A 16501-nucleotide genomic window follows, 5' to 3' on the forward strand; every position below is an offset into this window, starting at 1 on the left:
CTGCCACTGCAGCCAAGCGCACGCCACCCCACTTCCGCTTCCGCTCGGCCGCCCCCTTCGGCGTCACCCCCGCCCCCAGGCCGAGACACCGCCCCCTTCTTTAAAGGGGCCTAGGACCCCGAGGGGAGGAGGCGGAAGCAGCGGTGGCTCCTGGCCTCGCTACTGCCCGGTGTCGGGCACACGGAGCTGCCGCCCGACTTCGGCGTGGACAACAGGTCGCCCGTCTCTGAAGCCTTCCGCGCTCTAGAGCGCCGCTCTTAGAGGTCGCAGGGGGCACTCCGGGGGGCGGAGGTGAGCCGGGCGTTCTGCCAGGGTCCCGGAAGACCTAGGCCGTCCCTGTCTTTAAGGGCATCCCCCGCGGAGTATTGAGCTCAGACCAAGGTCCGGAGGTGTGCTGCAGGAGTGCTCCTCGTGACCCCATTCCTGGGGAGGCCGCACGGAGCCTCGGACCTACCACTGCCCTCCACTGGACGCTAACGGGCAAGACTCTCCTTGGTCTTCTGCGCAGGGGGAGCTAACCCTAACCCTGCGATGTCTACCACACGGGTACGAAAGGGTATCTGTCTCGCTGAGGGTCCAGAGTAGTCCCAGCCTAAACCCGCGGGGGCCACTTCCACCCCCAGGGTTGTCTTGCGGACAGGGAGCCAACCACCCTCCCCAGGCGTGCCCTCGGAGCACGCAGGGTCCTGGATTCGAATGCTGTCGCCCCTCCATCACCACCTAGGCAACCGACAACCTCAAGGACCGGAACTCTGACCTGGCATCTGCAGTTGTGAACTCCCCTGGAGGGTTGGGGACAAAGCCTGGTCCCGCCCCCGTCTTGGGCTCGCTGAGCCCCATGGAGAGCACGCACAAGCCAAGAAAGGGAAAGAAACCTTAAAATTTTAAATCTTTAATTTCTGTTTTCACGTTTTTCCTTCGTTTTGCTTCCAAAAGGAAAGGTGCGCATAGCTCCGTCACCTGTACATTGTCCACGGCCCAGGGGCCGGGGCAGGTCCCGACCCCTGCCGGCCGGCTGCCTCTAGGGCGTGGGGCGCCCGGGGGTTCACATGCAGCCCCCGGGGCCGGGGCAGGGTCCGGGCGCCGCCTTATTGCTGAGGTCCCGGCGCGGCTCGGGCCGGCCACTAGGCTAGGCGCGCTGGCTGGGGAGCTCCTGGGAGATGAAGCGGCGCAGGCGCTCCAGATACTGGCTGTAGAGCTCGATGTCGTTGTGCCCGGCGCCCTCCACCCACAGAGGCTCCACGGCCTTGGGGCAGCGCTCGTAGAGCGCCAGCCCATGAGAGAAGTCGATCACCTCGTCCTCCGTGCCGTGGATGATGAGCACCGGCGACGTGATCTTCGACACCTTCTCGATGCTGCGGGGCGGGGTACGTTAGGCCTCCACGCCCCGCCCCCCCAAGGTCCCGCCCCCGCCCCCGTCCCGCCCCGCCCCGCGCTCACTTGGGGAACGCGTCAAAGCAATAGGTCTTCTTGGTGTCGGGGAAGGCGACGCGCATGCCCGAGGTGAGCGGCGAATGCAGCACCACCGCGGCGCACTCGTAGCGCGAGGCCAGGTCCACGGTGGGCACCGTGCCGATGCTCTGCCCGTACAGGACTATGCTGTCCGGGCTGATGCCGTACCTGGCGGCGGTAGGGGCAGGATCAGCAGCGAAACAACTCACACACCCCTCCCACTGCCTGTCCTCCATTCTCTGCGCAGGCTCCAGGAAATATGATAGGGTCCTGGGACCCTCCCCTACCTGCCAGCACCGAGGGCGTTGGCTTAGCAGGGGAGGCAGGATCCCCAGGTGTGAGGAGAACTGATTGCCCGCAGCCCAAACCCTCAGTTTCGATAGTATCTACTTGGTCACACCTGGGCAGTACACCTGTGAAGGCCCCACCAGCGCTGTGGTTCCTGGCGGCAGGTCCCTGGGGCTTCTTCTGCTGCTTCTGGTCACCCGGCCCTCCCGACCCATACACACACTAGACCAGGGCCACATGCAGAACCTGCTTGGAGCCTTCCTGCCGCTGCAGTTCGAAATTTGACAGCCCTTCCTGGTCCCACTGCAAGGGGGCGTGTCTTCCAGTCACCCTCACCCACTCCCTTGGCCTTGGGGAATGAAGACAGTTATCTGTCTTCATATCCTGCCCAATTATCTCAGCCAGTATGCAGCCCCTCAGGTGCTTAGTAAAATGTGGGTGAGCAGGAACAGTGGCTCCTGAGGGGAGTGAGTGGTCACTACCTCCTTCCTTGGGCACCTTTCCTACATAGTGGTCAGGTCCTATGCCCCTTTCCCCCCTACTCCACACAGAACTCCCAGAGCACCACCTCAGCGCAGTTCTTTCCTGACCAGTCAAGGACTCACCACCCTCTGGGTATAGGAGGTCTCCATGGCCTTCCCTCCACACACCCCCAGCTGTGATCTCAAAGGGGGTGCCCCTCTTCCAAGTGGCCAGGGCACTCGGGCCCCTGGGCACCCAGGGGTCATCAGCACCTGTCCTTGCCCTCTGGCCCCAACCTCAGGCCTTGGGGATGCCACCCAACCTTGTGCCAACCCCCCTTGGCCACTCTACCCCAGTCTGCTCCCTGGTTTGCCAGGAGCACCCCTGTGCTGAGCACCAGCACACTCCTGTCACCCAACTCCGGGCAGGACTCCCAGCTGCACCTGGCTGTCTCCACCTGGACAAACACAGCAGGTGCTGGATTCCACAGCTTTTTCAGCCCTTCCCCGCCCTGCACCACTGCTTGGGCCCATACCTCCCGCCCTCCTAATGATTCTCAATTGTTGGGGCTGAGGAACAAGGTTGCTGGAGGTCAATGCTGGCAGCAGGACAGATGGACGGATGACAGAGCTCAGAACCCTCACCCTTCGGCAGGGCATGATTCTGCTAGCAACCTGCAGCTAGCGGGGACAGGCTGAGGCATCTGAGTGTGGAACACCTGCACCAGGCCACCCAGCATGAGTCCCCAGTACCACAGAGGTGCCAGGGGACCCTGTTCCCAGGGCCTGCATCAAGGACTCCTGGTGCATCACTACAGCAACCAGGGCCCCGCCTCCCCAGGGCAGGCTGGCTATGGGCCCTGAAGGAGCTGGTCGCACCAGCTGGCTAGGCAGGGCTGAGGTCAGGCCGCCCCGGGCAGGCAGAGGGCACCACCTCCAGGAGGCTGGGGGTCAGGTGCTCCCTCCAGGGCAGCATGGGGCACCAGGCCACAGGTTGTGTGCGCTGACTCTGAGACTGAGCCACCAGGCTTCAGTGAGGAACCATGGAGTGGAAGGGGGCTGCCAGGACCTGGATGACAAGGGTGGTGGGCTCCAGGGGCAGAGGTGTAGACAAGACCACAGGGACTCTGTCTGAATCAAGCCAGCAACTGTGCTGGGTACTGTGCCTAGGGAAGCCCCAGCCTCTGCTAGCTGACCTCCCACAGGGGCTGTGTTGGGAACTAAGCTGTCTGACAACACCTCTAGGCCCAGATACCCTCCCCAGAATGAAGCCAAGCTCCACAACAAGGGGTCTGGCCCCTCCCCACCCCTCAAGTGCTCCCTTAGGTGTGGGGATCTCCAAGTCTTTTCACACCACCCTCACACACCACGTACCAGGCCCAGGAGAGGTCTGAGTCCTCTGCCTAACTTCTCCCTCCAGGCAGAGCCTCCGTTCCCATGGAGAGAACCCCAGGCCCTGTCCCTGCCCCTCCCAGACTGGGGCTCCCAGGAGATCACTCCAAGGAGGGCAGAGGGCCCCCATCCAGCCTCCCTGCACACCAAGCAGACAGAACTCTGGCCAGGCTTCACCCTGCAGCCCCCCACCTGGGCTTCTTCCCACAGGGTCCAGTCACCTGTGAGGAGACGCGCACCCTTGCCCCCTCCTTGCAGCCTGGGCTCACCTGGTGCGCAGGGCCTGCCAGGCAGCGTCAATGTCAGCGTAGAGGTTCTTCTCGGAGGGTTTGCCGGAGCTCACGCCATAACCAGAGTAGTCGTAGGAGAAGATGTTGCAGTTGATGCGTGTGCCTAGGCCGATGTAGAAGCTGCTCATCTGGCCCAGGTCTACTGCGTTGCCGTGCGAGAAGAGAACTGTGTACCTGGTGAGGCGGGGAAGCACAAGTCAGAGGGTGATGGAAGGAGGGGGCTGGTGCCCTTACAAAAGGAGCAGAGAATTGGTTCGACTCACTGGGACTTAGGCCAGGATAGACAGTGAAGCCTCAGGCTCCCCATCATCCAGGGGACCACCCAGTGTGAGCCCGAAAAGCCACAGTGACCTTCACATCAATGGCCCTGGGTGGCAGCTGCCTCCCCCCGGAATCATTCCTGATGGAGAGACTCTGAGAGCCTAAGGATGGTGGTTCATCTCCCTGCTGCTCTGAACCTTCCTGGAGGATGAGATTGCAGCGGCTCCGACCACAGGGAGGAGGGCCAACCCCTGTTCACTGCGGGACGGCTCTTCCCTCTCCACGGGAAAGAACCAGGGCCCTTATCTTTGCCCAGGGTCCCATGCGGCCATGCCAGGCAGTCTGACCAGTCTGGATCCTGGTTGATAGGCTCCCAGAATCTTCTTCCTCCAGCACCACTGGGCCCCAGCCCAGCCCAGCCGAGGTAAAAGCCTGCCCTTTGGACCTGGCCTCCTCTGCAGGCAGAAGCAGCTGGAAGGCCCCACCTCTGTGCCACGCTGGGGCTCGGGGAGTCAGACCTGGCCCCAGTTGCCAGCCTAGTCTCAGGGCCACCACCTGAAAGTGGGTGCCGAGGCCTCACTGGGCACTCAGGGCCCAGGAAACTGACCCAGGGCATGTGAACACTGAGACCCAGAGGCAGGAGGTTCCCAGAGAGGGCCCCCAAGAGGCTGCATGTGGAAGGACCCCAAGCAGTTTCTTGGTGGCCGTGGGCAGATCTCACCTGCTGCTCCTTGGCAAGAAGAATCTCTGGGACACCCGCCCACCCAAATGGGCTTTCACTGGCTCTGGCCCTCTGGTGGTCTCAATGGGCCGCAATGAGAGGCTGAGAACAGAGCATATCTGGGGCCCCCATCCCAGTTGGCCCCTCCACCACAGGGGTCATGTCTGCGCAGCTCACCTGGCACCAGGCACACAGCGCACGTACATGCAGGAGATGCGGTTGCCCCGGCTGCTCTTGGTCAGGAAGACCTCGATGGTGTCCAGCTCACGCTGGCTGTACTGGAAGTCAGCGCGCTCCATCAGATGGAGTTTCCAGCGCCCAGGGGTGCCAGCCAAGGCCCGCAGGTTCCCTGAGGGGGCAGCCCCGGCCCCACCAGGCCCGGGCTCAGGCTCAGGCACCAGCGAGTAGGTGGGCTCCGGAGGCAGGAAGGCGAGCTTAGCGGCAATGCGACCGGGGCAGGGCGGGCAACAGAAGAGGCAGCAAAGCTCGGTCACTGACAGGCCGTTCATGGCGGGTGCCGGGTGCCGGGGCGGGCCTCACCCGGCAGGGGAGGGCTGGGGGTGCTCGGAGACACGGGCAGGGGACAGGGCGACCCCCGGCCACCTCCCCAGACAAGAGCCCCGTTAGGAGGCCGTGGCACAGCCCCATCGTGGTCCAAGCTGAGCCCTCAGGAGCCTCGCAGCCTCGCGTGTCCGTGTGGCACAGAGGGAAAGCCTGTAGGGGGACAGCATGATGTGGGGTTCCCCCGGGGCTCCCACGGGTCCCAAGCCCTGGGCGTCCCCTCTGCCCAATCTCCACTGCTCCACCCACTGCCCCATGGCCTGGCCTGCCCTCCCTGGGGAACCAGCCTTCCAAGCAACCCTGGTGGGACCCAACCAGCCCCCTGCCTGTTACCACACTTCCTCAGCCTGCAGGTGACTCTTGCCATTTAACCCCATTCATCAGTCCAGCCTCTGCCTGCAGGCCGTGCTGGGTGATCAGCACCCTGGCTACCTAACTCTCCCCAATACTGCCCCTGCCCCAGGTCCAGGGAGACTGGTACCCCCAGACCTCTGTCCACACAGCTGGCCCAAACTCTCCTCCACCCCCTCCCATCTGCCATCCCCAGGTGACACAGCTCAGCCGAGGGAGGACAGACTGCTGACCACAGGGACCCGGGAGCATGCTCCCAGGGCCTGCGATGTCCGGAGACATGAGCCCAGGCAGAGGAAATACAACAAACAAAGGCTCTGGGAACAAAAGCAGGATACATCTCCAGGCTGGGAAGGCCCAAGGAGCCGGGACAATGGCTCTCTCCTGTGCTTGGGGCCAGGCCGCAGTGGGGGTTGGGGTCCACAGGAGCTTGGGGAACCTTCCCCTGCTCCGCCAACTTAGGGGTCTGTGGCCTCGGGGAAGTCACTTAGACTCCCCGGGCCTCAGCTTACACTTCCATCAGTACAGACACCACACAGGTCACAAAGAGAGTAAATGAGATGAGGGGAAAGAGGTGGGACAGGCAGGGCTCAGGACAGGCACAGAATGTCCTGAACTCTATCTCAAGCAGACTACAGCTGAGCTGCTAAAGCAGCTACACTCAATATGCATGGAGCTGCCAACAGAGAGGCTGGAAGAAAATACAGAGGTCTGAGAAAAAGCTACTCACTTACTACGTTGTCCTTACAGCCTAGAGCGAGGGAGGGACACATGTTCACAGCTCACTGTTGGCAGCAGAGCACCTGAGCCTATTCTGTTTCCCGGCCACAGCATTTGAAAACCACTGGGCCAGGGCCACACCAATGCAGAGCAGGTTGGTGCAGTCCAAGGCCCAGAAACACACCTGCCCCCTTCAGACCTGTGATCTGAGACTGGGGGCCGCAGAAAGCTACATCTCACAGTCACTTGGATCAGGGGCACATGGAGGGGTGTGGGAGAGGGAGGCAGGGACACAGACGGCCTCCAGGAGCCCCCAGACTCCCATGTGGGATACTTGTGTTACGTGCAAGTATGTTCAGAAGGGAAAGTCTATCACATTGGTTCTCAGACCAAGGCAAATTTACCCTCTGGGGACATGGGCCAACCACTGGAGAGACATCTATGGTTGTCATGACTTGGGGGGCTTACTATTGGCATTGAGTGGGTGGAACCCAGGGATGCTGCTCAACACCCCACTGTGCCCAGGACACACTCCCCAGAGTGTCAATCAAACTGAGGCTGCTCCAACATATTCTCAGAGATGTCCAGGCCCCAACAGGTTGACATTGCATTGGTGCTTCGATGGCGTGGCGGGTCTGGAGTTTGGGCAGCAAGGCGAGGCTGGTTTTCAGAGGGAGGCCTGGCTGAGAGCCAGTGGGCAGGTAGGAGGCCCCTGGAGACCCGAGGATGAACAGGCACCCCAAGATGGACAAGGGCCCGCTGACTAAGCCAGAAACCAGGATGCCATCCTTGACACCTCCCTGTACCCTCAAGACCGGCCCATCACAGGGCTTGCTGACTGCCTCTCTCCCTCCCACCACCACCTGGGGCACACACAGTCTTCTTCCTCGCTGGTTCCCCCCAACCGTTGACCACCGCCACCCTGTTCCATGCCGTTCTGCCCTCTGCAGCCAAAAGATCTCTTCACAACACAAATCTACCAGCCACTGGGCTGTTCCAGGGGTCCCACTATTTTTATGATGGAGATCAAATCCCTCACCACTGTCTGCTGTGGCCGACCTCTCCAGCCTCCCTTGCTCATCACTAACCCACTTTCCCCAGATGAACCACACTGTCCTCTCCTGCCTCAGAGTTGCAGCCCCAGCAGTTCCCCTAATCGCACGGCCTGGGCTCCCTGTCCCATCCACCTTTCACATCTCCCAGGGCCCTTCCAAAAAGGTTAGTCCCTTCCCCACAGGCTCTCTAGGCTCCAGATCTGACTCCACAGCTTGTATGAATAAATTCAGCCTTCACCCCACGCCTCCAACCAAAGAGAAACTCCATGAGGGCAGGATCATCACCGGTTCTCACTCAATCAACACTGGCTGAATGAACAGACAAAGGACTGGGGGGAAAGGGAGGCTCTACAGTCTGCCATGCCTGACAAGAGAGCGGGTACAGTCTCTTCTCAGGCCTCCCAGACCTGGGACCTCCCGCAGTCTTACACGGATATCAATGAGGGTGCCAGATATCAATGAGAGTGCCGGCCCTCAAAATGCAGAGCACACCTAAATGCCTCACTCACTGGGCAGGCACTCCCAGCACTCAAGAGCCCTGTGATTCTGTCCACAAGCACATATCCAGCACCCCGCTGCCAGGCCCAGTGTGGGTTCCTGGTATCATGAGGATCAACAAGGAGCCAGGCAGTTACAATTCTCCAAGACGACCTAAATATGGACAACTGTGACCGCACCTCTCCCAGTCAGTCTGAAAGGCGTCTGCAAAGTGCCTGGTGACAGCGACCAGGACAGCGGGGAGAGGACAGTCAAACCCCAGAGGTGAGAGCAGGTTCCAGGAACTAGGGGTCCTGGACTGAACAGACACTGGGAGGAACAGTGAGCAGAGGGGTCCTGGAGAGAGCTGGGTCAGGCCCCGCCCGTGAATCCTGCTGCAGAATTTGGGGGAAATTCATCCTGGGGGAAACGGGGAGCCTAAGGAGTGGGGGTCTGGGGTGGAGCCCATGGGTTAGGGGCTGTGGATGGTGCCCTGGTAGCAGCCTGCAGATGGGACTGGAGCAGAGGCTGGGAAGCCTGCCCAGGTGTCCAAGCCGGACGCAGGACGCCCGCGAAAGGGCAAAGGTGTCTTGGAGATGTTTAGGAAGCAAGGCTCGGCTCCGGCTGCTGTGGCGGGCGAGGGTGTCAGGCTGGGGCATTTGTTCGGGGCCGGGGGTCAGAGTCCGCTGCTCGGACAGCGCACTCCTCGAAGGCGGGGCCGCGTCCCCGGGAGGGTGAGCGCATATCCCACGTCGGAGGACTGAATGGACTGTGGACGGAGCTCTGCCAGAGTCGGAGACGCTGTCCCGCGGTCCCGGGCCTGATCAGTGGTCCTCCACCCGGGACCGCGGCCGCCCCGGGAGTGGGGGGGTCTCAGGGACGTGCGGCCGGACTGCCCCAGCCTCGCGGCCCGGCCCGGCTCTCCAAACGGCCGCGGGAGGCAGAGACCGCGGGAGGCACTCAGAGCCGCAACGCCAGCCCCTGCTTCACACTCACCGCCGCGGCCCGCGCCCCCCGGCCCCGGGGCCGCGCTCCATGGCTCCCGGCCGCCCGCCCGTCAATCCCTCGGCGCCCCGGACCGGTCCCCTGCACCGCCACCACCGCCGCTCCCCCGCGGGCGGAAGTGCGCCTCACTCCCGCGGCCGCCCCGGAAATGACGTGCAGGTGTGCGTGGGAAGCCGGAGGGGCTGGGGGCCAAGACCGGGAGCAGGCGCGGCGCGCGTCCGGGGGCGGGGTTAACTTTCCTGGTGGGCGGGGAATTTGTGGTGGACGGGGAGATTGGGTGGGCAGGAGCCGAGCTTCAGGTTCCAATCAAGGTTTCTGGGAGTGGAGACTCACGACCGTTCACTTAATCCTTCTCTCATTCCAGGTCTAGGACTCTAGTGAGGAACTCTTCTGGTATCAAAATTTACAGGGTGCCAAAAAACTCAGTGGGGCTTCCCAGGTGGCGCTAGTGGTGAAGAACCTGCCTGCCAATGCAGGAGATGTAAGAGACTAGAGTTCCATCCCTGGGGTCTGAAAGATCCCCTGGAGGAAGGCATGGCAACCCACTCCAGTATTCTTACCTGGAGGACCCATGGACGGAGGAGTCTGGCGTGCTGCAGTCCATAGGGTCGCACAGAGTCGGACACGACTGAAGCGATTTAGCACAGAACAAAAACCTCAGTGATCAACATAAGAACTATTTTAATGCACTACTAAAAAAACAAAGTTTTGGGACTGAGCGACTTCACTTTCACTTTTCACCTTCATGCATTGGAGAAGGCAGTGGCACCCCACTCCAGTATCTTGCCTGGAGAACCCCAGGGACGGGGGAGCCTGGTGGGCTGCCCTCTACGGGATCGTACAGAGTCGGACATGACTGAAGTGACTTAGCAGCAGCAGTAACAGCAGGCCCCTGGCTGGGATGATTCAGCCTTTATTTCAAATCTTTATGTGTTGTTCATCATGGGTCCTTTTGCATCACTTTAGGCTCCCCCTCCCCACGCCCCTCAACCAACCACCCCCACCCCCATCACCAGTTCCCTGGTGGCTCAGTGGTAAAGAATCCGCCTGCAATGTAGGTTTGATCCCTGAGTTGGGAAGATTCCCCTAGAGGAGGAAATAGCAACCCGCTGCAGTATTCTGGCCTAGAGAATCCCATGGACGGAGGAGCCTGGCGCTACAGTCCATGCGGTGGCAAAGAGTCCGACGCGACTGAGCACACACACACGTTAGGCGTTTTCATTGAGCATTAAAATATTGGGGTTTCCGACTCTCTTCCACTCAGCTCACCCTGAGGGCAGAGAGACAGCGGCTGGTGACACAGCTGAAGGCAAAGCAGGTGGACAAGAATGAGGCTTGGAAACAAAGTGGCAGTGTGGCTAAAGGTGACCCGGGAGGTCAGGGCAGGCCTTTCTGAGGAGTGATTGGGAGGAAGACAGAAAAACTGAAGGCTGACAGTGCCTAGTCAAAGCGGGACAGTGAGTGGGACAGCCTCGGCCTTGGCCAGGCCAGCCTATCGCAGCTCAACATCCGCCCCACCCGCTACAGGCAGCCCTGGCTCCCTGTCCTCCCCCAGAGAATCTAACTTTCAGCTTCATTTGCAGAGATAGGCCTCCCTGGGCAGTCCTTCCCCAAGGCCCCATTCCCTGGGGTCAGCTGCCAGGAGAGGACTCAGGCTCAGGATTGGACACTGTCCAGAGGTGGTTTCCAGCTGGTTCCCTCTGACCTCCTGCCCAGGCCCTAGCTGACCTCCCTCAGCTGTGTGCTCCATGGGGCTGTCCCTGGGTGCCTGGACACGCCCCTGCCTCAGCTGTGCCCTCAAGGCTCCCGGCATCAGCTGTCCTCCTGAGGTCCAAATGTCACACCTAAGCCAGGCTCCTTCCATTTCCTTGTGCCAGAACAGGAAGAGGCCTGTCCACAGCCTTCCTCCACACTCCCCCACCCCGTGGCCCTATCTTCCCCTCCTCCCCTGGGCTAGAAAGGGCCAGAGCTGCTGCAACACCTGAAAGCCCAGCTTCTCCAGGACTGAAATGCCCCAAGGGGAACATCTGTGTGTATGTGAGGGGGTGGCCAGGAGGAGGGGATAGGCTTAGTCCTTACCCAAATGGGGTCTGCCTCACCCCTGCAGAGTTCCCCCACCCACCAGAAGGCACCCAGAAAAGATGAAGGCACTGCTGTGAATTCCCCAAGGTCTCTGAAGGTCAGTCCCAACACCTTCCCTTCCCAAAGCACCTGTTTGGTGTTGCCCAGCACCTACTGACCCATTTTCCCCACCTTTTTGCCCTTGCTCTCTCTGCCCCAGCCAAGCCACCCTTGAGAAGCTTGTCCCTGGTTGTTCAGTCACTACATTGTGTCCAACTTTTTGCGACCCCATGGACTGCGGCACTCCAGTCTTCCCTGTCCTTCACCATCTCCCGGAGCTTGCTCAAACTCATGTCCATCGAGTCAGTTATGCCATCCAACCATCCCGTCCTCTGTCATCCCCTTCTCCTCCTGCCTTCAATCTTTCCCAGAATCAGGGTCTTTTCCAATAAGTCACTTCTTGCATCAGGTGACCAAAGTATTGGAGCTTCAGCTTCAGCATCAGTCCTTCCAGTGAATATCTAGGATTGATTTCCTTTAGGATTGACTGGTTTGATCTTCTTTCAGTCCAAGGGACACTGAAGAGTCTTTTCCAACACCGCAGTTTGAAAGTGTCAATTCTTCAGTGCTCAGCCTTCTTTACGGCCAGCTCTCACATCCATACACGACTACTGGAAAAACCATAGCTTTCACTATACAGACCTTTTTTGGCAAAGTGATGTCTCTGCTTTTTAATATGCTGTCTAGGTTTGTCATAGCTTTTCTTCCAAGAAACAAGCGTCTTTTAATTTCATGGCTGCAGTCACTGTCCACAGTGATTTTGGAGCCCAAGAAAATAAAATCTGTCATGGTTTCCATGATTTCCCCCATCTATTTGCCATGAAATGATGGGACCAGATGCCATGATCTCAGTTTTTTGAAAGTTGAGTTTTAAGTCAGTCTTTTCTTAAAACTGGATGAAGCACAAGCTGGAATCAAGATTGCCAGGAGAAATATCGATAACCTCAGATATGCAGATGACACCACTCTTATGGCAGAAAGTGAAGAGGAACTAAAGAGCCTCTTAATGAAGGTAAAACAGAAGAGTCCTTCCGCAAGGCCCCATTCCCTGGGGTCAGCTGCTGGGAGAGGACTCAGGATCAGGACTGGACACTGTCCAGAGGTGGGTTCTAGCTGGTTCTCTCTGATCCCCTGCCCAGGACCTAGCTGCCCCCTCCCTCAGCTGTGTGCTCTAGGGTGCTGTCCCTTGATTCCAGCTGTGGTTCATCCAGCCCAGCATCACGAATGATGTACTTTGCATATAAGTTAAATAAGCAGGATGACAATATACAGCCTCGATGTATTCCTTTCCTAATTTGGAACAAGTCTGTTGTTCCATGTCCAATTCTAACTGTTGCTTCGTGACCAGCATACAGGTTTCTCAGGAGGCAGGTAAGGTGGTCTGCTATTCCCATCTCTTTAAGAATTTTCCACAGTTTTTTTGATCCACACAGTCAAAAGCTATAGCATAGTCAATGAAGCAGAACTAGATTTTTTCTGGAATTATCTTGCTTTTTCTATGATCCAAATTTGTCCCTACCTCAGGGCCTTTCACAAGCAATGTTTCCTGCCTAGAATGCCTCCAGATAGACACATGGCTGGCTCCTCCTCTTCCTCAGGCACCTGCACAAATATCACATCCTTAGGAAGCCCTCACTGACCTCCCTCAGCCAAAATCCCTACCACACCCTATTTATTTTTCTAATAGAAAACTTGCCATCATTTTACCGAGTTGTTTGTTTGTTTGTCATCTATCCTCCCCATATTCCACGAGCTCCAAGCTCCCCCCAGGGCAGGGAGCCGGACTCTTGTCCACTATGTCCCCAGCTGTCCCCCATGCTTTCTGAAGAGTCAATAGATACATGGGAGGAGGATAACTCCCAGCCGAGACGAAGGCTTTCAGGAGGATGGAGGGAGGCTCTGGAAACTTTTGGTTGCCACTGGCACAGACCTCAGTCTGTCGGGAAAATAATGTGATCACAGGAATCAATGCTCTTGTCTTTTTTTCCCCCAAACTTTAAAATTTTATGTTGTATTGGAGTATAGTCAGTTAACAATGTCATGTTAGTTTCAGGTGAACAATGAAGAGACTCAGCCATACAGTTATGTATCCATTCTCCCCAAGGTGGTACCAGTGGTAAAGAACCCATCTGCCAATGCAGGAGACCTAAGAGATGTGGGTTCAATCCCTGGGTCAGGAAGATCCACTGGAGAAGGGCATGGCAACCCATTCCAGTATTCTTGCCTGGAGAATCCCATGCACAAAGGAGCCTGGTGGGCTATAGTCCATAGGGTCACAAAGAGTCAGACATGACTGAGCACATATGCACCCACCTCCACCAGGCAACCATAAGTTCCTTTTCTAAGTGTGGGAGTCTCTTTCTGTTTTGTGAGTTCATTTGTACCACTGCTTTTGAGATCCTGCATATAAGGGATGTCATACAATGTTTCTCCTTCTCTGTCTTACTTCACTGGTATGACACTCTCTAAGTCCATCTTTGTTGCTGCAAATGACATTATTTCATTCTTTTTAATGCTTGAGTAATATTCCATTGTATATATGTACCACATCTTTATCCATTCCTCTGTCCATGGACATTTAGGTTGCTCCTATGTCCAGGCTACTTTAAACAGTGTTGCAATGAACATAGGGGTACATGTATCCTTTCAGATCATGTTTTTGTCCAGATATAGGCCTAGGAGTGGGATTTCAGGGTCATATGATAGCTCTATTTTTAGTTTTTTAAGGAACATACACACTGTTCTCTGTAGTGGCTCTATCAGATTACATTCTCACCAACAGTGTAGGAGGGCTCCCTTCTCTCCACATCCTCTCCAGTATTTGTGTGTGTGTGTGTGTGTGTGTGTTTATGCTGCTGCTGCTAAGTTGCTTCAGTCGTGTCCGACTCTGTGCGACCCCATAGACGGCAGCCCACTAGGCTCCTCTGTCCCTGGGATTCTCCAGGCAAGAATACTGGAATGGGTTGCCATTTCCTTCTCCAATGCATGAAAGTGAAAAGTGAAAGTGAAGTCGTTCAGTTGGGTCATGGACGCGAGCCTACCAGGCTCCTCCATTCATGGGATTTTCCAGGCAAGAGTGTTTATGCTAGCCATTCTGTTTTTTGTTTTTTGGTTTTCTTTGGGGGGGGAGGGGGAGGGGGCTTATTTATGAACCCCCTACAGACTCTGCATGAATTTCCTAGTGATTCAGAACAAGAGGCTCCAAGGTTGTCCCTGAGATCCTGAAATGAAAACCGTGGGACTGGGAGGAAGGGAGGGGAGCCATACCCTCTATGCTAGCCATTCTGACCAGTGTAAGGTGATATCTCATTGGAGTTTTGATTTGCTTTCTCTAATAATTAGCAGTGTTGAACATCTTTTCATGTGCCTGTTGGCCATCTGTATATTCTCTTTGGAGAAATGTGTATTCAGGTCCTCTGCCCATTTTTTGAGTGGGTTGTTTGTTTTGATGCTGTTAAGTGTCATAAGCTGTTTGTAAATTTTGGAGACTAATTCCTTATTGGTCACATCATTTGCAAATATTTTCTCCCAATCTGTGGGTTGTCTTTTCATTTTGTTTATTGTTTCCTTGACTGTGCAAAAGCTTTTGAGTTTACGTAGGTCCCATTTGTTTATTTTTGTTTTTATTTCCATTGTTCTGAGAGATGGATCAAAAAAGATGTTGCTGTGGTTTATGTCAGAAAGTGTTCTGCTTGTTTTCCTCTAGGAGTTTTGTAATGTCTGGTCTCACATGTAGGTCTTCAATCTATTTTGAGCTTATTTTTGTGTATGGAATTAAAGAGTAACCTTATTTCATTATCTTAGATGTGGCTGTCCAGTGTTGTCTTTTTTAATTTCTTAAATATTTATTTATTTACTTGGTTACTCTGGGTCTTAGTTGCAGCATGTGGGATCTCTTAGTTGTGGCATGTTGGATCTAGTTCCTGGACCAGGGATTGAACCCAGGCCCCCTGCATTGGGAGTGTAGAATCTTAACCATTGGACCACCAGGGAAGTCTCAGGAATCAATGATCTTAAAAGCAATACTGTTTGAGGAAAAGATCAAGAGGTTACATGTTTCCCATCCTGGGGACAAGGGAGACACTGCACATGTACAAAAAAGCTCCTTGGGTGTCAAAGAGGAAGGGCTGCCACCCCATAATAGGTGATCTCAAGCCTCCCTGTTGGCCTCTAGGCTGGAATCCATCTTGGAAAAAAATTGTGCCCACATGTTGGGGAGGATCCTAGGGTGGGTGAGGTGTGGAAAAATAAACCAGGTAATTGGTCAAAGGTAAACAAAGACCCTGAAGAACTACCAAATATAAATGATTTAATCATCTCTTCAATGCACTCTGCCTTATTAGGGAAGATGCTCACACCCTTTTCCGGGTGTAGGGGGATCTCTACCTTGCTTCAGTCTTTTTTTTTTTTTTAAATGTTTGGAAGCTCTTTAAAAATGTTTATTCATTTATTTGGCTGTGCCAGAATCTTAGTTGCAGCATGTGGGATCTAGTTCCCTAACCAGGGATTGCACCCAGGCCCCTTGCATTGGGAGCCCAGAGGCTTAGCCATTGAACTACAGGGAAGTCCTTTAACTAAACAAATTGTTTCTCTGTGTGCTCTCCAGCTTATTGTGTTGTGTCTCTAATAATAAGCTTTGTAGTGTTTCTACAGATTTTGGCCTCCTTGAGAAATGCATTTTTCAATGGGGTAGACAGCCAGGAGGAACTCTGCCTTAAGCCTGAGACCCCTCGTGGACTAGTAGTGGCCAGGATTTCTGATTTTCATCCAGGCTTCCCAGATTCAGTTCCTGGGCAGGGAACTAAGACCTTGCTTCAAGCCAGTGCTCACTGCTGTCTGTCTCTGTGATCAGTCCTGCTTGGATCAGTGAGCTCCAGTCAGGTGCTATTCAATAGGGCCTTCCCAGGTGGCGATAGTGGTAAAGAATCCGCCTGCCAATACAGGAGACATAAGAACCACAGGTTCAATCCCTGGGTTGGAAAGATCCCCTGCAGAAGGAAATGGCAACCCACTCCAGTATTCTTGTCTGGAGAATCCCATGGACAAAAGAGCCTGGTGGTCTATAGTCTTTAGGGTCGCAAGGAGTCAGACACGACTGAAGCAACAGCACACACACTCTCCAATATGGAGGCCATCAGCTCTGAGCTGCTATTTACATTTAAATAAATGGATGAAAAGTAAATACAATTTAAATTGGACTTCTTCAGTTGCAATGGGGTCCTTTCAAGTACTCAAGAGCCATGCGGCGCTGGGGGCTCCCATTGTGGAAGGCACAGGTGGAGAACAAGTCTGTCACTTGGAAAGTTCTAGAAGTTTCAGTCTAGCTACTGAACTCCAAGACAAAAA

At 56.0% G+C, this 16501-nt stretch overlaps 1 protein-coding gene across 1 annotated transcript; it reads right to left on the reverse strand.

Annotated features, from left to right (window-relative positions):
* Positions 1–876: 876 nt before the first annotated feature.
* ABHD17A (abhydrolase domain containing 17A, depalmitoylase) lies at positions 877–9163 on the reverse strand. The gene is made up of 5 exons (XM_055553516.1): positions 9026–9163; positions 5043–5579; positions 3863–4057; positions 1441–1620; positions 877–1355 (listed from the first exon to the last, which is right to left on the reverse strand). The coding sequence occupies exons 2-5, from the start codon at positions 5372–5374 to the stop codon at positions 1130–1132; spliced, it is 933 nt and encodes a 310-aa protein (XP_055409491.1). The 5' UTR covers positions 5375–5579; positions 9026–9163; the 3' UTR covers positions 877–1129.
* Positions 9164–16501: the final 7338 nt, after the last annotated feature.

This window comes from Bubalus kerabau, chromosome 1 (assembly GCF_029407905.1).
Source record: "Bubalus kerabau isolate K-KA32 ecotype Philippines breed swamp buffalo chromosome 1, PCC_UOA_SB_1v2, whole genome shotgun sequence".
Classification (NCBI taxonomy): Eukaryota; Metazoa; Chordata; class Mammalia; order Artiodactyla; family Bovidae; genus Bubalus; species Bubalus kerabau.

What these genes read in the sequence shown, in the direction of transcription:
- ABHD17A (XM_055553516.1), bottom strand. Translation starts at nt 5,374, where the DNA reads ATGAACGGCCTGTCAGTGACCGAGCTTTGCTGCCTCTTCTGTTGCCCG. An exon ending in CGCTGTGTGCCTGGTGCCAG is followed by an intron (nt 4,058 to 5,042) that starts GTGAGCTGCGCA and finishes CCGCCTCACCAG; the next exon opens with GTACACAGTTCTCTTCTCGC. An exon ending in TGCTTTGACGCGTTCCCCAA is followed by an intron (nt 1,356 to 1,440) that starts GTGAGCGCGGGG and finishes CCCGCCCCGCAG; the next exon opens with CATCGAGAAGGTGTCGAAGA.